At 35.2% G+C, this 25,608-nt stretch overlaps 1 protein-coding gene and 2 long non-coding RNA genes across 3 annotated transcripts; 1 reads left to right on the top strand and 2 right to left on the bottom strand.

Moving 5' to 3' along the window:
• Positions 1–975: 975 nt before the first annotated feature.
• LOC143583625 (vesicle-associated protein 4-2-like) lies at positions 976–5,613 on the top strand. Its single transcript, XM_077065879.1, has 7 exons — positions 976–1,279; positions 3,655–3,725; positions 3,893–3,974; positions 4,055–4,173; positions 4,267–4,344; positions 4,429–4,548; positions 5,375–5,613. The coding sequence occupies exons 1-7, from the start codon at positions 997–999 to the stop codon at positions 5,432–5,434; spliced, it is 813 nt and encodes a 270-aa protein (XP_076921994.1). The 5' UTR covers positions 976–996; the 3' UTR covers positions 5,435–5,613.
• Positions 5,614–5,889: 276 nt separating this feature from the next.
• LOC143583627 (uncharacterized) lies at positions 5,890–6,795 on the bottom strand. The gene is made up of 2 exons (XR_013144217.1): positions 6,479–6,795; positions 5,890–6,016 (listed from the first exon to the last, which is right to left on the bottom strand). It is a non-coding gene; the product is annotated as an uncharacterized LOC143583627 (long non-coding RNA).
• A 17,391-nt stretch (positions 6,796–24,186) lies between these two features.
• LOC143583626 (uncharacterized) lies at positions 24,187–24,951 on the bottom strand. The gene is made up of 2 exons (XR_013144215.1): positions 24,723–24,951; positions 24,187–24,369 (listed from the first exon to the last, which is right to left on the bottom strand). It is a non-coding gene; the product is annotated as an uncharacterized LOC143583626 (long non-coding RNA).
• Between the last annotated feature and the right edge of the window lie 657 nt (positions 24,952–25,608).

The raw sequence follows: 25,608 nt of genomic DNA, 5'->3' as shown, positions 1-25,608 counted from the left end.
ACCCTTCTCCCCCCCCTTGGCTATAAATACAGAATGAAGTTCAACGGTAAAAGATTTCCACTCTCTTAATTCCTAACATACATGTTCACCACTTACCATACTGATTCTCAAGCCGTAAGGTGGTTACGAGAAGACCCCATATTCCCTTTCTCGTAACGAGCTCACGGTGTTCGGTTTTGCAGGTTATCACCGTTGGAACTCATAACCATTCGTAATAATATCGTCGACAAATATTAAGCTGAACCCGTCGAAGGTCGATTTAGATATTAATCCATCCCTGGGCGAGATATTAGGTTAAGTCTAGTAAGATTTAACTTAGTGTTTCTTCATTGGTGTCATCCGTGAGAGTTTGTCTCAAATAACGTCCAACTTGTTAATAATAAGAATCACACCACTTATACTTTCATTAAATAACACACTTTTTTTTATAAACTCAATAACAATATTCCTTAGGCTATACACAGTGGGTGACTTTGGTGGGTCTTTTTGGGCGACTTTTGGCTACAACACCGCCCCCCCTGACGATATGCGGTCAATTAGGGGGGGGGGGGATAGATTTGTCGTCACAAGTTTGTTTGGAAATATTATTATCTTAATATTATTATGTGTGTGATATATATATATATATATATGATGTGATGAGACAATATTGTGCTACAAATCACTACACCCTTAAAATAAAAATCATCCGACGTGATGCTACGTGTCAAAAATCCCTCCGACCTCCACTACACATGGTCGTTAGTCTTTTAACTTTCATTCCTCACCTAATCTGTTAACCAAAAGTCAAATTGTAACCAAACTAAAAAATTAAAGGTTCCAACTTTACCAACAACTTAAAAGTATAGGGGTACAAAAATCAAAATCCATGTGAAAGTAAAAGAAAACACTCCATTTCAATAACAAGAGAGAGAAAGCTCTTAATTCCAAGACCAGAAAAGAACACGCTTGTGTATTAATATTATTATCTATCTAATAATCTAATTGACCGGAGATATGGCCATGGTTGACGACAGACACTCATCGGACACCAGCGGCGGTGGTGGCGGCAGCAGCAAGGTTTGGGGGTTATTCAAGCTACCGTTCCGGAGCTCCAATACGAATACCACTTCTTCATCTTCTTCTTCTTCGTATCAAATTGAAGGATACAACACTCGTACAACTACTAATAATAACAACAACCATAGCTCCACCACCTCCGTATCATCAGTCGCCAGATCTTTGCTTCCTACACGACGTCGTCTAAGACTTGATCCACGGAATAAACTCTATTTCCCTTGTAAGAATTAATATTCACCTGTTGAGATCTACTTGAACTTGTTAATTTATTTCAAACTTTCTCTAGTTCCTTAAATTCTTTTTAAAAGGATTTATTGGGTTGTGCAGTTTTATTTTAATTTGTTTGTTATTATTATTTTTTAAAATAAAAATGTGATTAAATGAATAGAGTAATTGGGTTTAAACGTATTTTTTTCTTTCAAAAAGTAAATAATAAAAGGAAGTGAATCGAGGTGCATGATTATTAGTTTATTTGACGGTTATGGTTAGATGTTGTGATTTGCAAGGAATGAAATCGAGCCGCATTAGGTTTTGAGTTTATGATTGGTTTGAGAGTATTTGTAGCTAATTTGGTGATACTAAGTTGTTTGTTTTTGTAGAAAGTATGTATGAATGTGATTAGGAACAGGTAGGTTTGGTTGGTTATAAATGTGTTGATACTTGTGTGGAAGTAGGTGAGGTGTTTTGCTTATTCTGGTGGGTGTAATTAGGTTATGGTTTTTTATTTTGGTAGATTTGGAAATTGGAGTACTTGTATTGTCAAGTGGTTCGGACGAAAGAATGTTAGATTAGGAAGTTTGTTGATGTCACAGTTTTTTTCGGTTTGGGTTCGGTCATTTCAGCTTGAAAAGTTTGGGCCGAAAAAAGAAATTTGGGCAAAAATTATTATTATTTTTAATTAATAACTAATTGATTTTTTGAAGGGTGGTTACATATTTATTAAATTGTTATAAATTACTTAAAGCGAAATAAGAAAATGAAACTCTGTACACTCGGTTCGGTTTTTGTTACATGCAAAACCAAAACCGAACCATGAGTTTTACATAAAAAAAACCCATCGTTTTTGTTTTGGTTCTCTCGTTTTTTTTTTGGGTTTCAGGTCAGTATTTTGGGTTTCATGCATACCCCTATTTGAAGTTAGAAGACATAATTAGCCACTGTGTTGATTAGTAGTGGTGGATGAGCATGTAATTTAATTAAGGGAGATGTTAGAAATAATCAAATTGATGTTTAAAGTTACATCTGCACCAAGTTTATTGGCGTTTGAAGACAGGTTCAAAGATTTTTTTCATAGAAACACTCATAGCTATAAGAACTTGGTCTTTTACCATGTTTATTAACAGGGTATTTAAACTCAGCCAAGCATCAACTTTAACCAGTTAATATGGAATATGACTTATAGATTTTAGTTGTCTAGACATTCAAGAAGTTGTGACTTTATTGAAAGAAAATTACATTAAAGAACATCAGAATCTATAAAACTAAAGTCAACCCAGAGAAATAGGGAAAGAAGTGTAGAGACAAATAGGACAAGAGTGAAACCAGGGCCAATATGTATTGTACCATTTTGTTAAACCCTTATTCACATGAAAATTGCACAACTTTTCCTTCACTGGGAATCTTTCCAGTTAAATTACCAATTTGTCTCTATTATAATGATTACGAAATGTTCGTGGTATTGATATTGGTGTTTGGTCAACTGTATGTGTTGTACCATTTTGTTAAACCTTCCTTCACATGAAAATTGCCGAAATTTTCCTTCACTGAGAATCTTTCCAGTTTAAATTACCTATTTTTCTCTATTATAGTGATTGCAAAATATTCATGGTATTGACATTGCCACTTTGGTCAACAAGATTGATTTTATTTGAAAAAGAATTAGTTTAACATATCAGATTGAATGATAATGCTATTTTGTGTTTATACGTGTCATGAGCCCATAGAATGTGTTTTTGTATGTCCTGGGATGGAAAAAGTACTTCATCCATGTGCCTAACATGGAAGCGCAATCCCTTGATTTATTAAAGCTTTGTCCTAATTGAATGAGGGTTATCATGCTTTGAAAGCATGTAACAGCATATTATACAACTCCTTTAACTGATCTTACCTGTGACCAAATAGCAGTTACATTCCTGTTGATAATTAGTTTAACTTGGAAAAAATCTTCTATTAGGGCCCATGTGAAAATTAGCAATATTTGTTAGAATGCTCTATGCAACTTTTATTTTTCCAAGCTTCTAGTAGTTGACTTATAAACAAGGAAAGAGTTAAATATATCTTAATCTATAGATGCATATGGTCCTTGTGACAGTGAGTTCTATTTAAATTTGGCTTTCATTTCATATCAGTAATAAACTTCAAACAAGTAATAGTTTTAAGGTTAACATCTTTATAGTTAACTAAACATTATGGACAATGTTAGAATTTAAAACTCAAAATATTTTTGTCACTTTGATTTGTTTTAACATTAGGAACAAGCGTTACCACTAGCCTATAAATTGTAAATATGTTTCTTTTATTTTTGGAGCATATTGCTCTTTCTAGCTTTTATGTGCATATACTATATAGTACATTTTTTATCTTTAAATTTTCTAGATGAACCTGGTAAGCAAGTCCAAAGTGCTATTAAGATCAAGAACACCAGCAAGTCTCATGTAGCTTTCAAGGTATGACCATAAACTTATTAAAACCTGCTGTAATAGTTTTCTATATTCTTGTATGTGGTTGTACAAGTGTAATGTCCAAGTTTTACTTTGTACTATTTTTTTAGAACTTAAATCCATCCGTAGAATTAATTCCTCCATTTAATAAATATTTTTCTTTTTTGCTGAAGTTTCAAACAACCGCGCCAAAAAGCTGCTTCATGCGTCCACCTGGTGCTATTCTTGCTCCCGGCGAGACCATTATTGCAACTGGTAACAACATTCGTTTACATGCTTTTTTAAGGTTATAAATATAAAAAAATGCTTATGAGTTTCATCTTTTGTTTTGATAGTTTTTAAGTTTGTGGAGCCTCCAGAAAACAATGAAAGACCAGTGGAGCTTAAACGGAAAGTGAAATTCAAAATCATGAGCCTGAAAGTCAAAGGGATGATGGATTATGTACCTGAGCTGGTGAGTTATAATTCTTTCTCAATTTATAATATTATCCGAATATTTTATCGTATTTTTGTGTTCTTTTCAATTGCATATTTCGCGTGGACTCAGTTTGACGAGCAGAAAGACCAAGTGGCGGTGGAACAGATATTGCAAGTTGTTTTTCTAGATGTTAAACATCCCAGTCCTGTAAGTTTAATTATTATGCATCCCTTTGTATAAGTAAAATACATTTATCGTTACATAAATTGAAAATAAATAAATATTTTTTAGGCCCTGGAAAAACTGAAGCTGCGGTTGGCGGAGGCGGAGGCTGCTCTTGAATCCCGCAAGAAGCCTCCAGAGGAAATTGGGACCAAAGTTGTTGGTGAAGGCCTTGTTATAGATGAATGGGTGAGCTTTCATTAATATGAACTTTTGGATTGTCAAATCTAGCGGGTTAAATAAATGGGTTGTGTTCGGTGACATGTTTAACCCTTTTGATTAAACAACTCGGCCACCAATCGGCTTAACCCATTTAATACAACCCATTTAACATGTTTACAGCTTGATCATTACAAGTTTACAACCAGTCAGCCCGTTTGATTTGCTCAGATATATGGGTTAAACGGTTTGTGTTCATACACGATTATTAAGTTTGTCTAGGTTAGGATAGATGTTCTTGAGAAGAATAAATATATGGGTCGTGTTTTGGTTAACAACAATTAGTTCTGTTCGAAAAGCTTGCCATCCGCTCGAAAAAAGCTTGCTCGAAATCAGCTCGTTTGTAAACATGTCGACCCGGCTCGGTTTGTGAACGAGCTGGATTGGTCTGTTAACTAGCCGAGCTTAGCTTGGCTCGTGGCTCTCTTGTTGGCTCGTTTCAGTTAAAGCCCAAATTTATATGCACGCGCGCGCACACACACTCACTTAAAAGCTGCATGGCATTTTGTAATTAAAAGTCTCGTTTGGCTCGTCTAAAATCAAATCCCCAAAAGTCTCGTTTGGCTCGTCTAAAATCAAATCCCCGAATTTTAGTATATAAACTTTAATAACTTCAATTTTAGTATATATAAATTATGAATTTTGTGGTTTATAAATTATCCATTATTTGTGTTACAAGTATAAATTTTTAGTTTTAATATACGTGGGTTTTGTTTTGGTTCAACAAGAAGTCAACAATTTACACCTCTAAATTGCTTGCTAATGTTCCCCTTTGCATTTTTCGTGTTTCTTGTAGAAGGAAAGAAGAGAGAGATACCTGGCCCGACAACAAGTTGAAGGTGTAGACTCGGTGTAATAACACGAAAAGGTTGGTCAACTGTACAACTAATCTTTTTTTATATTCGTTTTGTATCATTTCATGTGTAAGAGAATCACTTTGTGAACAAAAAGTCTGAAACAAGACAAATTGTTAAAACATGTTTACAATGTAAAAAGCTTTCGTGAGTTGAGTCGATTCGTGTTATATTTCAAGTTCAGGAATATGTCAAAATAGGAACAGGTAGAACGAGCGGAATTTTTTCAAAGATTACTTTTAATACCAAAAAACATAAACTAGCGAGTACAACTTGTAATTGTAAATATGAAATTACAACATAAACCCGAGCTGATTGGAGTTCATCTAGCTCATTATTGATTCAGATACTTCTTCATTACTTAAAAAAAACACTTGTTTAATTCTCTGGTCATCAGTTGGTCACGGTTCCATCAACACAAATCCATTGACCCACGAAGATCGAAGCACAATTGATGTTAGGGTTGATTGCCAAAAAAGACTCCAGACCCAACTTAAATGACGTACTAATGGTGGTGCAATCATCTCCTGTTTGCGCACCAATAACTTGGTTACATGTAACGACCAAATCTGGTTTCTGAAAACCTGTTCATATAAAAGAAGACAATTGTTAATGTTTTGGAGTTGTGTAAACCGAATCACCAAAAGGCTTTAAACGAAGGGTTTTTGTAGTCTGGGTTTGATATGATTTCGAGCCAAACTAGTAACTATTGTTGGGTTGACTTGGTTCGCAAACCAAACCGTTTTGTTGGGTTGACTTGGTTCGCAAACCAAACCGTTTGGTTCGTACCGTTTATTTTTATTTTATATTTTTCTGTTTTAAGCTGATTAGATGGTTTCGTCGAGATTAGACATATACGTAACTATATATTTAAAACTTGAAACTAAAAGTATACGTGTAGTTTAATATGGTTGGTTCGGATTAAATTGGTCGGTTTCAAGACTGAACAGTATATACTTGAAACCCACCAGTTTGCTTTGAATTAAGCTGTTCAGTCGGTTTCAATAGTTTACGATACCGATTAATCGGGAATTCAGATGACTTACCAATGTGGGTGGATCTACTTTCTGCCAATATGACAAGCATGAGGCAAAGTGAAAGTTTTGCAACCAATTTTACAATAGAAGCCATGGTTTCTACTTTCTAGCTAGTGGTTTATTAAGTGAGTTAATTTACTTGTGACATGATCCTGAGTTCAATTTATAGTGTCAGTTTATTATTAAAACAAATAAATCTTCCAATAGTTTTAAGATAGAAGAGATCAAAAGCCAACAATCATATTGTAATATGAGAAGATGCAGACGGCCATTGCCGTAATTGGCCTTGTTCTAACGGATCCTAGCCACAACAAGCGGCTTTTGCTATGTTTTATCTTTAAATGAATTGAGTCTTAAACACGTTTATTTGACTAAAGTTAAACTGGTTAATGTTGGGCATTCGTACTTTGTAACATTTGGATAATCTGAGGGGTCCTGAAACACTTTCAAATCATAATATATCGGTGAATGGAAACCGTGCGTTTTGTGGTTTTAATATCCAGAATCTCGTCTCAATCATCATTTATCAGGACTCTCGGCCGTAAATTCTTTGGCTTGGACAAAGCATTTAGTCCATGTTGCTATTCCTGTATCCATAGCGGAGAATGTTTGAATAATTTCTTAGATTCATGGATAAAACTCAGACTTATGACAAGAACTAGTATTTGTGTTTGTGTTTTGATTTTGAAAAGTGATAGTTAGGGCATCCGTAGTCGGAAGACGCCCACTCCACGTCAGACGAAAATGCCATGCACGCCATCACATAGGAGGTTTTTGTCTTTTTGAGGCGTTAGGTGCGTGAGTGTGGGGTTAAACATGGTGTTGGTACTGGGGATGGGAGAGTGTTTGTTATATTTATTTAATTTCTAAATCGATCAGATTATTACAAAACCTATATTTTTATATTTTTTTTCTTTATTAAATTATTATGTGAAACTATTACAAACATTTTGTGGGACTTTTCACATACATGACAGTGACGTGACGAGACACTTTTCACTTTTTTTGTGAAACCATGACAGATCCGTTAGCTAGAAAAAGTGTCATTTTCAACTTTGAGGTTTGGTTACTTATGCCACTTTCATCCATTTTTTTTCATATGAAACTTTGAGGTTACATGGTTGTCAATTTCGTCTAAATCGCTAACCTCATCAGATTTTTTAATGTTAAGTCACCCGCAATTATGTCTTTGTACCTATATGGATGAGTGACAATTGTGACCAAGCGTTGATGAAAAAATATACCTTATGATAAATTCTTAAACCAACCCCACCCTAGCCTTCGTCATTCAGTCGCCTCCTTTCCTAAGTTTTAGGTTGTTTTCCCCGCCCACCACCAAACTCCAGTCACCTGAATTCCAGCGACACCCAAGGAACAATAATTGAATTCCACGGCGGTGGCTGCTGGTTGATGAAGACAACTACAAAGGTAGAAGAGGATGCGGTTGGATGATGAAGGCTATTGGCTTAAGAGCTTATCAAAAGGCTTTTTTAGATCGTTAAGTTTTGGTCACAATTGTCACTTTCATCCAAATAGCTAAAAAGACGAAAGTCTCACCAAGGTTAGCGGTTTGGACGAAATTGGCAAGAATCATGAAACTTCAAGGTTCCTGATTGAAAAAAAAAGTTTTTGAATGAAAATGACAAAGGCAAACGTGGAGTTGAAAATGACACATTTTTAGCTAAGGGATCTATAATGGTTTCACAAAAAAGTGAAAAGGACTCGTCACAACAATGTCACATAGGTGAAAAACGTCTCACACAAAAAATTGTTATAGTTTTCACATGATAATTATGATAATTTTGTTAAGAAAAAAATTATAAAAAAATGTATTTTGTAATAATCTAATTGATTTAAAAATTAAATAAGCGAAACAAACAAACACTCTCCTACCCAACAACATGTTTAACCCCATGCTCACGTGCCTAACCCATTGAAAACGCCCCCATGTATGATGGTGTGCATGGCGTTATCATATGTTATGAAGTCAAGTGTCTTTCCGCTGCGGGTGCCCTAAATATCACCTTACGAAATCAAAACCAATTCAGAAATGAGCGAAGAGCATCATTAGAACGTTAGACTTCACCTTCCCAATCATTTCATGTAAGGCCCCGTTACCGGTACCTCACATTTGGACGTTGGATTTACTCATCAACATAGTTCTAATCATCAGAGTTAATAAAAACATTCGCGGAATATTAAAACGTTCATAAACATTACATAACTTGTCTTAAACAAACATCTTTGTCTTTTAAATCAAAACATAAATTATAAAACGACTTGAGTCTTCGGATGCCAGTCTCTTATTCGTTTGCCACGTGTTTCCCTCAAGCGAGCTGCTTCATTCTACTCACCTGCGTGCATACTAAAACTCAGCTACGCTGAGTGAGTTCTAGTTAATCATACAACGTACAATACATTCATTTACTACATACTTTCGTACATACTTTATATCCTCATACTTTGTACGTGATATATATATTCTTACCTTCATACTTTATTCTAAATTATACTTTACATTATTCTATTCTGCCTCGGATATTATTAGGGTCCGGTCCCTTTTTCTGCCTTGAGTATTATTAGGGCTCAGTCCCTTTTCTGCATCGAGATTATAAAGGGCTCGGTCCCTTTTCTGTCTTGAGTATTATTAGGGCTCAGTCCCTTTTCTACCTTGAGTATTATTAGGGCTCAGTCCCTTTCTTCTGTACCTGGCTACCTATTACATTTATTCATAACATACATGCATATCATTCATACATTATACATAGCATTATATCCATAATCATAACTTGACTATACGTGCAATATCCGAATATCGTTCACGTACCGACAAGCAGTCAATCATACCTTTCACATAATTCACATAAGGCATACACTTATCACTTAGGATAAGTGTATTAAAAAATCACATCGAGTATGCACACAACCCCGAAAACATAACAAGGAATGGGGCTTGAAACTCACTTGAATCCTGTTTCGTTCACCGTTAATGGTTATCCCCTTCTTGAGCTGTGTACGACTAACTGTATAATAATTACATGTATCAATTAACTATTACTACTCGTATCGTCTTTCTAGTTTAATTATTACACTCAACGAACGGGGGTCCGGGGGCAGCGCCCCTGACAACGGGGTTCTAGGGGCGGCAGCCCTAGCGGGGTCCAAGGGGCAGAGCCCCTGGCTGGGGTCGAGTTGCCAGGTCAGCTTGGAAAAATTTTATTTTCATTAACTGTCTTAACACATTTTTCATAGGATTTTAATTTATAAAGTTTGAGGGCTTCTTTGTAATTTAATCATTCTATTACAAGTCTAGGGGCCTTTCTGTCATTCTTTCAAACTTAATTCGTTGTCCAGTTCGTTATCCAGTTCTTAACGAATTAGCCCCTTTGCTATTTCTTAACGAATTAGAAATCTCTAACGAATGGAGTACTGGTTCGTTATATCATAACGAATGACCACTTATGGACCTTCATAACGAATTGGTCTCTTTAACGAACTGACCCTATAACTAGCCTTTTTTGACGAACTGGTCTTATAACGAATTGGACTCTTTATAACAAACTGATCTTTATAACGAACTGACATTATAACGAACTGCTTAGCGAACGAGACTTAGTTCGTTATTCTTCCCTTAACGAATCAACACACGAATTGCTTGCTAATTCTTTACGCCCGCTAACGAACTACGGTTAGGTCAAAATGTCAGGGAACATTCCCTGACATCCTTACCTCGTACACCTTTTTCGGCGCCGCCTTTCCGGTGCCTTCGTCGCCGGAGAACCGCGGTTTCGCCGGAAAAACGAGATCTTACTCTTTTTTCACCATTTTTCGTCCCGTTCGATCCAGATCTGAGCTAGGGTGACCCCTAAGCTCATCTTTGGTTCGTTTCATGCACGATTCCACCCAGATCTCATGACTTTAACGGTTTAAAGGTGTCGGTTCGTCGTTTCGCAACTAAGTCTAACGGGTTTGAGTTCATACACTATCATAATTTGATTACCTTGGATCGGGATCGGTTATCCTTCTTGGTTCGGCTAGATAAAAGAGGGAAACTAGAGAGAGAGCTTAAGTGTGTGTTTTGGGTGGTGTATGGAATATGTGTAAATGATGAATTAAATGGTGATTATGGTTTATATATTTTGGGTCATGGGCTTAAGCCCATGGTCTTTTCTTCTTTCCTTTTAACCCATGTCCATAACTCATATCCATTTAACCAACACAAGCCCAACTCATAATTTATCTATCTAAACCGATAAACGACACACTGTTAAACAATGAAACTTATGTTATTATTCTTATCAAAATTAGGATGTTATATTTCAAATGGACTAAACTGGAAATACTTAGGGTGTGTTCGTTTCACAGAATTCGTGGGAATTCAAAGGAATTGGAATTAAAATCCCATGACATGGCGTGTTCATTTCATTGGAATTAGAATCTTAATTCCATTTTGGTGTGTCGAAGAATTGGAATTTGAATTGGAATTGGAATTCAATTCCTTCAAATTCCTTTAAATAGAGGGATTTCAAATCCTTCCAACATGTGGAGGAATTCAAGGATATTCATTGGAATCTTATCTCGAGTTCTTTTTTTTTTAACGAAGACAACGAATAAAACATTTTAGATTTTTTGTTTTTAATTTATATTTTGAGTTATGAATTTTTTATTATTATTTTTGAATATTTTTTTGAGGGGTTTTTGATTGTCACACCCCCATCTTAGACCTGGGAGTGCGACCAACAGTTGGTACCACATTTGTAATAAATCAGAGTTACGGTTAAATAGCGGAAGTCTTATAAAACATGTGGATTAAAGTTGTAAGTATTTACATTACAAAAGATGAGAAGAAAGTTTCATTTAAGTTTACTTGTTTATAGTTTTACAAATCCACCATTCATTAATATTTAAGTTTAACAAAATATCCAAGCCATCGGATTCTTGAGCACTTCGCCTTCACAAGCCTTAATCTTGATTACCTGCAAAATGTTAGAAAATACGTCAGCAACGAATGCTGGTGAATATGCTGACGCTAAAATATTTTTCTTTACTTGATTACCCCTCGAGACATAACTTAGGCCCGGCCCATCGTGGCTTAGGAATAATCAAGTTAAAATAATACAATTTATAAACTCAAGTCTCTACTCTTAGCACCTCAGCAAACACCGCAGCGTTCGACATTACTTAGGTACCATAGATATACACATGGTCATTACTCCCCGCAGGCGAGCGTACTATAACCAAGTGTGGTGCGATGTGCCCACCGCATTTTACCACATATGTAAGGATCCAGACAAACGTATACTATAGTCTGAAGGCTAGTGTTTTTACTCTTGTTTATAAATGTTTTAGAGACACGTAGTCTCATGTAAACCTTTTCATATAACACATTTGACTCGTTTGAAATCAAGTTTGTAAAGTTGGGGCGTATTCACCTTTTCGATTTGGATCGGCTTCAATCACCGTCCGAGGGTCTTTCCCATTGCTATCTCGCACCTATAGTACGAGTATAACCATTTGTTAGTCGGATATACAATCCGGCTTAAGACCTTTAGTCTTATTTTATAATCTTTACCTCGATGAACCTTTAGTTCAAAATCTCTTTTACTTTGAAACCTTTAGTTAAAAAGTGATATTATAAACCTTTTACTTTATTTACATAAAATCCTACGTTTCTTCTCCTCTAAGAAACATATTCTTTTTTTTCTTTATTATTTAAGAATAGTTATTTATTACTTAAGTAATATTTCTATAACAAAGAATTACACATATATATATCACACATAAATATAAATATTCTTAATTTCTTTCTTTACTTTTCTTTGTTATATTTTCTTTTATTTTATCTTATCGAGGTATCGAGTATAACATCGACTTAGGGTATTAAGCCTTTTATGATATTTTATTATTATTTTATTCGGGCATTATGCCTACCTTTGTCGGCTTATAATAACCCTAGAAAGTTGAGCAGCACTTCGACGCCTTTTACTGTTTTCAATTCTTTCTTGATCAACACTTCACTTTGGCACGCAAAACGAGGCATACCAATATTCCTCCACCCATCGGCACGCTTTACGAGGCAATCGTCGGGACGTAGAGTTGGCACCACTTTTGTCGTGGGAACTTTGTTGGAGTATGGCACGAATATTGAGGAGTCGAGGGCACCTTTATCGAGGTAATGTTCAGGGATTGACACGAACTTCGAGGTATGATATATAGGACTTACAGAGATGTTTTAGTGAGAGAGAGATCAGGTTTGTGTGTGTGGAACGGATCAAACCCGGACTTGCTATTTATAGGAAAAATTCAGGGGCTCATCGCGATACGCGATGGCCTCCTTGGCTTGCCCGTCGCGTATCGCGACGTAGGTTAGTTGAGTCACCACGTAGACCTGCCACGTGGCGACACGTGGAAAGCGTTGTGCCGCGTGGCGATCGTTCTGCCATGTGGCGACACACAGTGCCACTGTTTGCCACGTGGCACACGTGTCATATTCTGTCAGATAGGTCATCGCGATACGCGATGACCTTGATTCTAAGGCCGTCGCGTATCGCGATGGGCCAAAGAACCAGGATTTTCATTTTCAACATTGGAGTTTGGAATTTTGGCAGATTTGGTCTACTGTCTTTGGAAACTTGACATTTTGATCCGATATTTTCATGATGTTACATTGATTTTAATAGAAAACCCATAAAAAAATAAAAAAAAATAATAAAAATTCATAACGCAAAATATAAATAAAAAACAAAAAATCTAAAAAAATTAAAATGTTTTCGCCGTTATCATTGTTAAAAAAACACCTCTTTGATTCCTATTCATTTTTTAAACGAACACATTAAGAATGTATTTGGATTTCAATTCCCTCAATTCAAATTCCTATTGGAATGTTCAGATTCCAAATCCAATTCCTTCAAATTCCAATCCTGTGCAAATTCCAATTCCAATTCCAATTCCATTCCATTCCGTGAAACGAACGCGCCTTAATTGGAATTGAGGGGAATTAATCCAAATACATTCTTAATGTGTTCGTTTAACAAATGAATAGTAATCACGGAATTTGTGGGAATTCAAAGGAATTAGAATTAAAATCCCATGACATGTCGTGTTCGTTTCGTTGGAATTGGAATCTTAATTCCATTTTGGTGTGTTCGGTTCAAAGAGTTAGAATTGGAATTCAATTCCTTCAAATTCCTTTAAATAGAGGGATTTCAAATCCTTCCCAAATGAGGAGGAATTCAAGGAAATTCATTGGAATCTTATCTCGACTTTTTTTTGTTTTTTGTTTTTAATGAGGATAACGAATAAAATATTTTAGTTTTTTTGTTTTTATTTTATATTTTGAGTTAAGAATTTTTTTTAATTATTTTTGAATATTTTTTTTGAGTGGTTTTTGATTTTAATAGAAAACCCATAAAAAATTCAAAAAAATAATAACGCAAAATATATATAAAAAATAAAAAACTATAAAAAAACTAAAATGTTTTCGCCGTTATCATTGTTAAAGAAAACCCTCTTTGATTCCTATTCATTTGTCAAACGAACACATTAAGAATGTATTTGAATTTTAATTCCCCTCAATTCCAATTCCTATCGGAATGTTCAGATTCCAAATTCAATTCCTTCAAATTCCAATCCTATGCAAATTGCAATTCCAATTCCATTTCATTCCGTGAAACGAACGCGCCCTAGGGAAATTTACTCCAATGTGCATCCGTGTTACGATTTTAGAAATAGAAGGAAGCGTATGTATAATTTTGAAAAAGTGAGGATCAAACGTTCAATATGATATTGCCACATGAAACATCTGATCTAATAGTTTTAATTGAAAATTACCATATCTTTTTTCAATACCTCTTTGTAAGTTTTGTTGTTGAGGCAGGGCCGTCCCCGAGAGCTCGATGGTTTTCGTGGACCTTTCACATGTTATAAAAATGGGCCCCAAAAAAGTTAACACACACACACACACACACTCTCTCTCTCTCTCACACACACACACACACACACACACACATATATATTGGGTGGGGTTAAAATAAGAAATGGAGTGTGTCTAAGAAGTGTAAGAAGTAATCTGGTGCGTTGGATATTTTGATCTGATGGTGGATATAGAAAGTGTGTTTATTGTGCGGTGTGTTTTATTTTAGTTGCGGTGTGTTTATTGTGTGGTGTGTTTTATTAGATCTAATGGTGAAAACACACTTTTTACACTTCTTAAAAAAATCTACTTCTTATTATAACATTGCTATATATATATGTATATATATGTATATATCAAAATAAAGCGATAAGTCGTTAAATGCAATAACGATGAACAAAACAATACGAATATAGAAAAATGATATCTTTTAAAAGTTACTTGATTACACGGATCTTGAAGCTTGCCTAGCATTTTTGTGAGCAAAGGTCTTGAACAACTCGCTATGATCCATACTCTCTAGCATCTTGTTCTCAATATCTAACAATGCCAATCCATTGAGTCTTTCTTGGGACATTGTAGATCGTAAATAGGACTTTAACAACTTTAATTTTGAAAAACTTCTTTCCACTGATGCGACCATCACTGTAATCGTCAACAAGACTCTATATGCAATTAATGCATTCAGATAATGATCGATCTTCTTAAGAAATTTTTAATGCATCAATAGGGGTTATAATATCATTATGTGTCCATCAACTTCAACTCCATATAAAGTTCCTTAGCATCAATATCGGATGCTTCTCCATACTTCAATGCATCTAGAAGAAGAATACAACATGACATAAGATCTTTGTCATCTAGTTCCTTCAACTTTTTAGGAAACAAAAAACCAAAAAAGTTTTTCGTACTCGTTGTATTGTTCAGATCTTGATTCTAGAGAAGCAATCGCTTGATCAACAACATATAAGAAGTAATTGACTGTTAAATCCTCCTCATCTAAAAATAAAACTTATTGTTCTCTTGAAGTCTTGTCAAATCGATTTTTCCTAATAATAGGCTGCCTTTGAGGGAATACTGAATCAACACCCATTTCAATAACAATTTTCTTAGCTACTTCATTTGCTTCAGATAACCCCACTTCTCCATATTCCTTAAAGAAGTTAATCAAAATTTCCACTTCTTTATAGCAACATTGAGAACCATTTCTTTAGATTGCAACTTGTTGCTCACCACATTTATTGTGTTTAGTATTTGATACCAAATAACAATTGATACCAAAAATCCAAAATGACCAATTTCTATTGTTGCTAGTGTGTCGGCTTCACTATGAGTTTTAATTTCACCATATTTTTCTGTAAGTTCAAGCAAAGTGTCTCTTATATCTGAAAGTTGGAATCTAATAGCCTTAACACTATCAACATGGCTTTCCCAACGAATGTCGGACATCGATTTAGGAGTCAATCCCTTAATATTGTCTTTCAATAGTTTCCACCTCTTAGTAGAACTGGCAAAGATATCATAAATTCGTTGTATAAGTCCAAAAAAAACCTCTAACTTTAGTGCAAGTAGTAGCCATGTCAGATAGTGCAAGATTAAGACTATGGAAACCGCATGGAGTGTAAAAAGTTATGGGATTTGTATCTTGAAATCACCTTTGAACTCCTTGATGTTTTCCTCTCATGTTTGATCCATTGTCATAACCTTGACCGCGCATATCATCAATATCAAGACCAAGAGACTTTATTTCCTTAGGTGGAATGTCAAATATTTCTTTACTGGTGGTATCATCAACAATCAAAAAACCTAAAACAGATTCCTCAACTGTAACAAAATTAGAGTTGAAATCAGCATACCTCACTAGTACAAACATCTGTTCTTGGAGATTTGTATTTGGGTTGCAACCAAGTATGATGGAGTAATACTTTGCTGGTTTTATCTTCTTCATGATTTTGGATTTAATTTGTTGAGAAATTAACAAGATTAACTCATTTTTGATACTGTGCCCAAGATAATGCATGTGAATTTCATTACTTGTGATACGTTGCACGTGTTCTTTTCATAATCGGATTAAACTATTCCACCATCTCAACCAATCCCAAAAAAATTCCATTATCTTCTTCATATAACTTCTCATTTGTCCCACATAATGCCAAAGTTTTTTTACCATGAAATTTCACGAATGCAATAATTCTTAAAGGACTTGTTTCCAATAATCGCGTTCTTTCTTAAGGTGCTCGTATGCCCCTTTATCAATTGTTTCATTGACTTTCAACCTTTAACGCATTTCAAACCAACTAGTCATATTCTTCAAATATTCTAAGCTAACTTCATGTTCTTAAGGCTAGTGCCAATCTGTAACATCCCAAAATTATGAAATAATATTTAATACCATAATTGCGTCAGGTGAATTATTTGAGTTAGTGGAATAATAATAATATAATAATAATGATTAAAGGGTAGCAGGCTTAGTTAATAGAATTAAAGATGGACCAAAAAGGAAAGATGGGCCTTAGGTTCATGGGCTTAAGGGAGTATAAATACCCCTTAAACCCTAATCCTTTCCATTTTATCTCTACACCATAGCCTACACCTTGAAAAATACACACGTACACCAGCCTAGACCCGAGCCGAGATCCAAAGGTGAAAACCCGAGCTTGTTGGTGCTAGAACGTGTGACGAACCAAAACAACATCCAGATCATCTCGTGTTTGTGAACCGACTCGTTTAAGGTACGTTTATATTTAGAAATCATTCATTTAGGTTCGGATTTTCTTGGGAGATCTTAGATCTGTATGTGAATGATAAAAACGAACCTAACAAAGCAAACCTCACTGAAATCCATTCCAGTTTGATAGGCTAATTGTTAGTATGAAGACCCGTAATATATATACATAAATCGCACCATGTAAACCCGGTTTTTGAACGATTGAATGGTTAGGGTTTGTAGGCGTTAGCTAGACGAATCCAATGATACCAAATTTATGATGTTTCGTTAAGGAATGAAGGTTTAATTGCAGATCTAATAAACGTTGACTGCGTGTGTTCTTCACGATTTTGACTTTGACCCCTTGAGTCAAAGATTTGGATAAGACTGATACATATGCCCACTCGTTATGGGCAAGATAATGAAGCAGTTAATTCGTTACTCACCATTCGTTATGGTTAAGATAACGAATCAAGTGATTCGTTACTCACACCATTCGCTATGTTAAGATGACGAACCAGAATAACGAATCAGCTAGCGAATCTGAAAGATAACGAATTAAGCTAACGAATTAGGACAGCAAAGCAGATAACGAATTAGACTGTGATCTGATAACGAATTAGACTGTGATCCGTTAACGAATCAGGACAGCTCGACCGGGGCTCTGCCCCTTGGACCCTGCTAAGGGTACTGCCCCCGGACCCCTGTTCGTTGAGGGTTCTAAATAAACTAGAAAGACGATATAGGTAGGGATAGTTAATTGATACGTTTAATTGTTATACAGATAGTCGCGCACAGCTCAAGAAAGGGATAACCATTAGCGGTGGACGTAACCGAGTTCAGGTGAGTTTCTAGACCCATTTCTTTGTTATGTTTTCGGGGCTGTGTGCATACTCGATGTGAAGTGTGAATACACTTACCTTAAGTGGTAAGTGTATGCTATAATGATTGATGTGATAGTAAGTATTATGTTATGAATGAATGTTTGTCGGCGCGTGATCGATCTTCGGATATTGCACGTACCGCCAATGGGAATGATCTCTAAGTGGTTATTAGTGTGTGTAAATGTTATTATGTAACTTGGTTATTTTGTAAATGATGTAATGATAGAAAGTGTGTTCTAGACAAGCAGAGGTAGAGTGTGATAGAAGTGGCAAGGGTCTAGTAAGGGTGTTAGTGGCATGACGATAATACGTGGTAGAGTAAGCCTATACGTGCCTTCGTTTTTAAAGTGGCATGACGTGAGTGCGTGGTAGGGTAAGCCTATACATGCCATCGTTATTAAGTGGCATAACGTGAGTGCGTGGGAGGGCAAGCCTCTATGTGCTTCCGCAAAACAAGTGGCTAAGACGTAGGGGACAGTTAAGTGGTTAAGCGGTAAGGTGAACAGGTCAGACAGTGGACTATGTGTCTTCGGACACGTATGTGATTGCATGTAATGGTTGTATGGTAAGTTGCTTGATTAACTAGAACTCACTCAGCGTAGCTGACTTTTAGTATGCACGCAGGTGAGTAGACTGAGGAGCTAGCATGAGGATGGCACATGGCATGGATTGAACGGCTGGCATCTGAAGATGAAAGAAATGATGTTTTAAATGTGATGTTTTATGTTATGGTTTTAAAGAGGAGATTGAATGTTTTGTAATGAATAATTGAAGTTAACGTTTCCGTGAAAAGTTTTAATTAACTCTGATTTGTAAGAACTGTGTTTATGATTAAATCCGACGCTAAAGTGAGGCACCGGGAACGGGGCCTTACACAATCCCTAGAACCTTCAATGTCCAATCGACCTTCCGGAAGCCGTTTTCTTAATAACTTACAACAAAAACAAAAGACTTTGTCAAGCTCTATTGAATACACTAACCATTCTCTATCGCAATTTTCCTTATTTGATAAAGTTCTAGTATATAAAGTGGCATGAAATTGTCTTCCAAATTTATCCTTAGGACCCTTATCAATGGTCAAATATCGTTTTGAACCTTTCTCTACCATAACATTGATCATGCTATGATTAAGTCCATCCCAATTTCTAGGATCAAAATTATTAATTTGGTCCTCCTTATCCCTTTCAACATTAGCACCAACACCATCTTCTTCAACATTAGTACCAACACCATTTTTTTCAACATTAGCACCAACAACATCTTTTTCAACATTAGCTTCATCAACATTAGCGTTAAGATTAGTTTCATCAACATTGGCATCGACATTAGATTCATCAACGTTAGAACCTTGAGGTTGTTTTGGTAAATACTTGAACATATCCCCGACTTGAGACTTTGTTATTGCTTCATCTGTTTTTCACTTTTTTCCTTTTTGATAACCGGATAAATGTTTAGGGGGCATAACTTCTGAAAAATACACAAAATTGTTAATATACCAACACTAGGTAACACCCGTTTCTAAATTGACAATTTTACATGATATACAAAATTGTTGATATACCACAAAACTATATTAGTAAAGAAAGAATTAACAATTTAGCATGATAACATCCGTTTCTAAATTGTTTCTCCTTAATGCACCACTCAATTTGATCCTCCTCAAATAAAACTTTTTTTTTCAATTCCATGTAGCATTATATACTTATATACATACTTATAAATTTATAATACACACAATATATTTCTACAATGATTATTTCTGTAATACCTTAATTATCAAATGTCAAATTTAATTAAACTAATCATAAAGTTGCTTCAATTTCAACTAAGAAAAAAAACCTTGTTCATAACCAACACCTTGTTTAAGGGCCAAATTAAAAATATTGTCAAATAATCAACGATTAATACCTTGTTTAATGCCAACTCGGCGTCTTGTTGGTTCGTGAATCGTTGGAACACTTAGAATTTGTGATTTCAGAAACCCCTCGTCCCTCGCTGTTGCTCCCTGTCGTTTGTAATATGAAGCGCTACTGCCGGCGTATTATTATTATTATTGTTATTATTATTATTATTATTAACAATTTGAATAGATTTGGGCCATTTAGGAATTTGGGCTGCTAGACTAGTATTAAATGTGAAAAAAATTTGGTCCCCTATTGGTTTTCGGCCCTGTGCGGCTGCCTAGCTTGCAAATGCTCAAATCCGGCCCTGTGTTGTGGCTGGAGAGGCAAAACGCAAAGGCAAGGTATAAGGCCGCAACAGAATTGATATAACAAATTAATGATTTTGAATGTAACTCTTTTTATAAATAGCAAAGGGTTGTAACCTAGTGGCAACAAAATATAAAATTTCTCTCTAAGGCTATGTGTAGCGGATGAGCTACAAAATAAGACGATTTGTACCATGTGACTTCCAGTAAGCAAATGAGTGATTTTTGTTTTAGTGGTGTGGTAGCCCAATATATATATCACACACACACACACACAAACATATAATAATAATAAAACAACAACACCACCCGCGACAACTGCATGTAGCCCCTCCACATTTCGCCCACCCCACCCCAATGGTCATGCGTGACCTGAGGGTATGTTTTTTTCTTTTTATAATTCTTTTTATTATTAAATAATGTAATGGTGGATAAAGATGAAGAATTGTATGTTTTCTTGGTTGAATGGTGATGTTGAATTATAGGGGAAAGTTGACATGACGCAGACGTAGCGAATAAGGGAAATGGTGTTGACGGTGTATACCCCTTAGCCTAAGTAGTTAAGAGTTTCAATAGAACGATATACATTATTGGGGTGTGTGTGTATATATTGGAGTATCTATTTAGAGTTGGCCTTTAAAAATTATTTTTATATATGTGTAAACTAGCTTTTGAACCCGTGTATTACACGAGATTTGTCAAATAATAAAAATAAAAAGATCTATTATCTAAAAGAAATGAACAGGATTTATAGGTAAAAAGAAGATAAAATATATGGTATAAACAATAAGAAGTCTAAAATTTCAAATTTACAAATTTGATTTTTTAATGTACAACATTTGTTAAAATTGTTTTGACCAATTACTCGTGGATAACTATGATAAATGAGATGATAGATTAGAGAATTAAAAGAGAAATGATAACCCATTTCTCAAAACTGTTTTGTCCCATAAATTAGAGAATTAGAAATGAAATTATAACCCATTTGTCAAAATTGTTTTGGCCCACGACCAATGGATAGTTAAAATGAATGAGATGATAAATTAGAGAATTAAAAAGGAAATTATAACCCATTTGTCAATATGGTTTTGCTCCATAGCCCATGGATAGGTAGGATGAATGAGAAGAGAGATTAGGCCTAGAATGAATATAAGATTGCCACATCATCCTTATTATTTTCTTTTATTAGTATAGTTAGATGTGTTACGCCTATATGATTCTAATAACATTTATTTAAGGTAAAATTTCTTTTACATTTTTATCACACGTTAAGGATTACATGTGATGCGTAAAAGAAAATACGCAAATAAAGATTTACATAAATATAACAAACCAAAAAATAAAAATAAAGGAACAAAAGAAGGAAAATTCCATCCCACATTGGTGGAGGAAAGAAAAGGAGAGAATTCCACCATGGTATAAATAGGATTGTAAGTCCTTGTCCCATATCGCTAAATTACAAAACTAGTGAGCTCTTTATAAGAAAGAAAATTCATATGTTAATGTTCTTATAAGACATATCACACTCAGTGGTCCTAGCGGAGGGTGCGTAGCACCCGCACGGGCACGGGCGAAGTGCGATGGACGCAATGTGGTGCTTTGATGACGCACGCTCGCATCGCCGCGAGCCGCTTAAGGGCCTCCTTAGTATTTTTGTGGAAAATTAAGATTTTTGAAAATCCTTCCATCGCGATACGCGACGGGTTTAGAATAGCCTCATCGCATAGCACGATGACGTGTAAGTTATCCAAAAACTTTGTGGCATAGCGATACGCGATGACCTCTTAAAATAGCACATCGCGTATCGCGACGTGGAGGTTACACAGACGGGACACGTAGCTTGCCACGTGGCGTGCCACGTAGCAGGTCTAGGGCTGATTAGGCAAGGCTATAAGATTCTTCGCGATACGCGACGCCTTTGCCTATGGCCATCGCGTATCGCGACAGTCTTCAAAATCATCTATAAATAGATGGTGAACGGGACATTCAATCTTGCACAAAACTTCTTTCTCTCTGAGTTTTTCACACACATATAAATATATTAAGAGTATAATACCCGAGTTTCGAAACGATATCCTATCCGATCGAAAGAAACTAATATACACGAATCCAAGAGCTCTGCCTATTAAGGTAAGACATTGTGCCATCGTGTAAAGTTTCTACTCTCGTGATTATCGTTATAATTATTGGTTTTATACTAATCTAGATATACTACATTGTGTTTATCCTAGGTGCTTAATACCAAGAGGTGTTCATTAATTGTAAACTTGTAAGGTGAGACATTCGAGTTTTTAAACAACTCGCATTTGCGTGAGACAACTATTTTTCCGACACTGTCATGGTGATTTCAAAACCTATAAAACCCATGATAGATTGTCTAAATATTTTCAAATGTATTTATAAAGTATTTAAAATACATTACAGTGATTAAGTCTCTGTAGACTTACAGGATGGTTACTACTGGTATTGTGGGGGTTTTGTATACAAGGCTTGCCTACTGGCTATTACACGTTACTTATTGGACAAGTGTTAGCCAGTAAGTAATATGACCACAGTCATAGATACGGTCGAGTGACAAGTACCTTTCGGTAATTTGTAAGCAGGCAGATGTAAAAACATCTTAATGCTGTAAATGTAAAATGTGTCATTATAAATGAATGTACTCACCAGTATTTCTTGCTGATCAAATATTTTAAACATGTTTCAGGTGACTTGTTAGAGACAAAGGAATGATGCCTGCGGGCTTCCAGATTAAATAAGTGGTTTGTCACCAGAATAAATAAACGTGTTTTGTAAATTAGGGTTTATCCCTATAAAGTTTATGTTTGTATCAAAGTGGGTTAAATTCCCAGTTTATAATAAAAATAAACATGATGTTTTTATAACTCTAATCATTTTTCCTAACTACGGTTCTGATGAAATATTCCGCTGCAAAATAATTTAATAAACACCGATACCACCAATCAATGTTCACGGCTTTCCTCCCAGGGTATAGGGGTTGGGGTCTCTGACAATAAACATGGATTTAACTTAACCATAAAGGTAAATAACTACTTGGTTTTCTCTAGTAAGTATCTTAAATATGATGTAAGCACTATATACTTCTATTCAAAAGTAAAAACAATGGCCGGCTGTAAATTCTTTGTAGTTACAAAGTGAAATTGGCTCATCTACGGAATGATATGAATACTTTATCCAAATCATTCCCTATATATACGAACTACAAGTAAGGTACTCTTATAATTAACAATCATCACCTTTCTTCACCAAGAGATCAGAGATCATGGCCAGTGGCGGAACCAGAACATTTCATTCGGGGGTCGTAATATAAATGGTTTACTCTTGCTAAACTATATTAATCACCGTTTTTTTTTGCCAAATACATGACATTTTGGTTGACAAGGGCTTTTCGTTATGTACCGACTACCGTAAACTCTCATATAATAACCGAATAACCAATAATCTGTTACATAAACCCAAGCCAACAAATTAATAATATCATCTTGACTTCTGTTATTACAATTTTATTATAATACCTTTTTGAGCAATGCATTTTCTGAGAATATAAAGAACCAGATGAATTCTTTATACCATATTTGAGTTCTTAGCCAAAATATCTTTTTAAACAAGTTTTACTAATCTAATTGTATCGTGAAATATAATACAATATATAGTTTTAATATATAGTAAAACTGTAAAACAATCTTACACAATTCAAGTCCATTTACAGTTATTAATTAAAATAACAAATGATAAGTAAAATTAGAAAAACAAAAATAAAATAAAGCAATTTACATCGATGGTTGAAGAAAGGTCTACGGATTTTTCAAGAGTTTAATAAACTTTAGAGGGACTTTTTTTTAGAGTTAATTTGTAAACAAGTGAGTACAATTTGTAAACATGAAATTACAACATAAAATAGAGCTGGTTGGAGTTCATCTAGCTCATTATTGATTCAGATCTTCATTACTTGTAAAAAAAGACTCTTCTCTGGTCATCAGTTGGTCACAGTTCCATCAACACAATTCCATTGACCCACGAAGATCGAAGCACAATTGATGTTAGGGTTGATTGCCAAAAACGACTCCTAACCCAACTTAAATGACTAACTAGTGGTGGTGCAATCATCTCCTGTTTGTGCACCAATAACTTGGTTACATGTAACGACCGAATCTGGCTTCTGAAAACCTGTTCATATAAATGAAGACAATGTCTTAATGATTCAGAGTTGTGTAAACCGAATCACCAAGAGGCTTTAAACGAAGGGTTTTGTAGTCCGGGTTTGATATGATTTCGAGCCAAACTAGTAACTATTGTTGGGTTGGCTTGGTTCGCAAACAAAAACCGTTTGGTTTGTACTATATAATTAAAACTTGAAACTAAAAGTATACGTATAGTTTAATATGGTTGGTTTGGTGTAAATGGTTGGTTTCAAGACCAAACAGTAAATACTTGAAACCAACCAGTTTGCTTTGAATTGAGCTGTTCAGTCGGTTTCAATAGTTTACGATACCGATTAACCAGGAATTTAGATGGCTTACCAATGTGGGTGGACCTACTTTCTGCCAATATGACAAGCATGAGGCAAAGTGAAAGTGTTGCAACCAATTTCACAAACATAGAAGCCATGGTTTCTACTTTCTAGCTAGTGGTTTATTAAGTGATAGTTAATTTACTTTTGACATGATCCTGAGTTCAATTTATAGTGTCAGTTTATTATTAAAACAAATAAATGTTTCGATAGTTTTAAGATAGAAGAGATCAAAAGCCAACAATATATCATATTGTAATATGAGAAGATGCCGAAGGCCATTGCCGTAATCGGCCTTGTTCTAACGGATCCTAGCCACAACAAGCGGCTTTTGTTATGTTTTATCTTTAAATGAATTATCTTAAAATGTGTTTATTTGACTAAAGTTAAACCTGTTAATGTTGGGATTCGAATTGAAACGTTTGGATAACCTGAGGGGTCCTGAAACACTTTCAAATCAAGAATATATTAGCGTTTCGTGGTATTAATATGCGGAATCTCGTCTCAATCATTGTTTATCATTTATCAGGACTCTCAGCGTAAATTCATTGGCTTGGACAGAGCATTTAGTCCATGTTGCTATTCCTGCATCCAAAGGGAAGAATGTTCGATTGAATAATTTCTTAGATGTATGGATAAAACTCAGACTTATGACAAGAACAAGTATTTGTGTTTGTGTTTTGATTTTGAAAAGTGTTAGTTAGGGCATCCGTAGTGGGAAGATGCTCCACTCCACATTAGACGAAAGTGGTATGCACACTATCATATAAGGGGTGTTTTTGTCTTTTTGAGGCGTTAGGTGCGTAATCGTGGGGTTAGACATCGTGTTGGGGCAGGAGAGTGTTTGTTTTGTTTATTTAATTTCTAAATCGATTAGATTATTACAAAACACATTT

This window comes from Bidens hawaiensis, unplaced genomic scaffold, assembly GCF_021521415.1.
Source record: "Bidens hawaiensis isolate Kalapana, Puna unplaced genomic scaffold, B.hawaiensis_p1.1 tig00032474_1, whole genome shotgun sequence".
In the NCBI taxonomy this organism is placed as follows: domain Eukaryota; kingdom Viridiplantae; phylum Streptophyta; class Magnoliopsida; order Asterales; family Asteraceae; genus Bidens; species Bidens hawaiensis.
This window is presented reverse-complemented; position numbering and strand designations above follow the sequence as displayed.

What these genes read in the sequence shown, in the direction of transcription:
- LOC143583625 (XM_077065879.1), top strand. Translation starts at nt 997, where the DNA reads ATGGCCATGGTTGACGACAGACACTCATCGGACACCAGCGGCGGTGGT. An exon ending in AGTCTCATGTAGCTTTCAAG is followed by an intron (nt 3,726 to 3,892) that starts GTATGACCATAA and finishes TTTTTGCTGAAG; the next exon opens with TTTCAAACAACCGCGCCAAA. An exon ending in GCCTTGTTATAGATGAATGG is followed by an intron (nt 4,549 to 5,374) that starts GTGAGCTTTCAT and finishes TGTTTCTTGTAG; the next exon opens with AAGGAAAGAAGAGAGAGATA.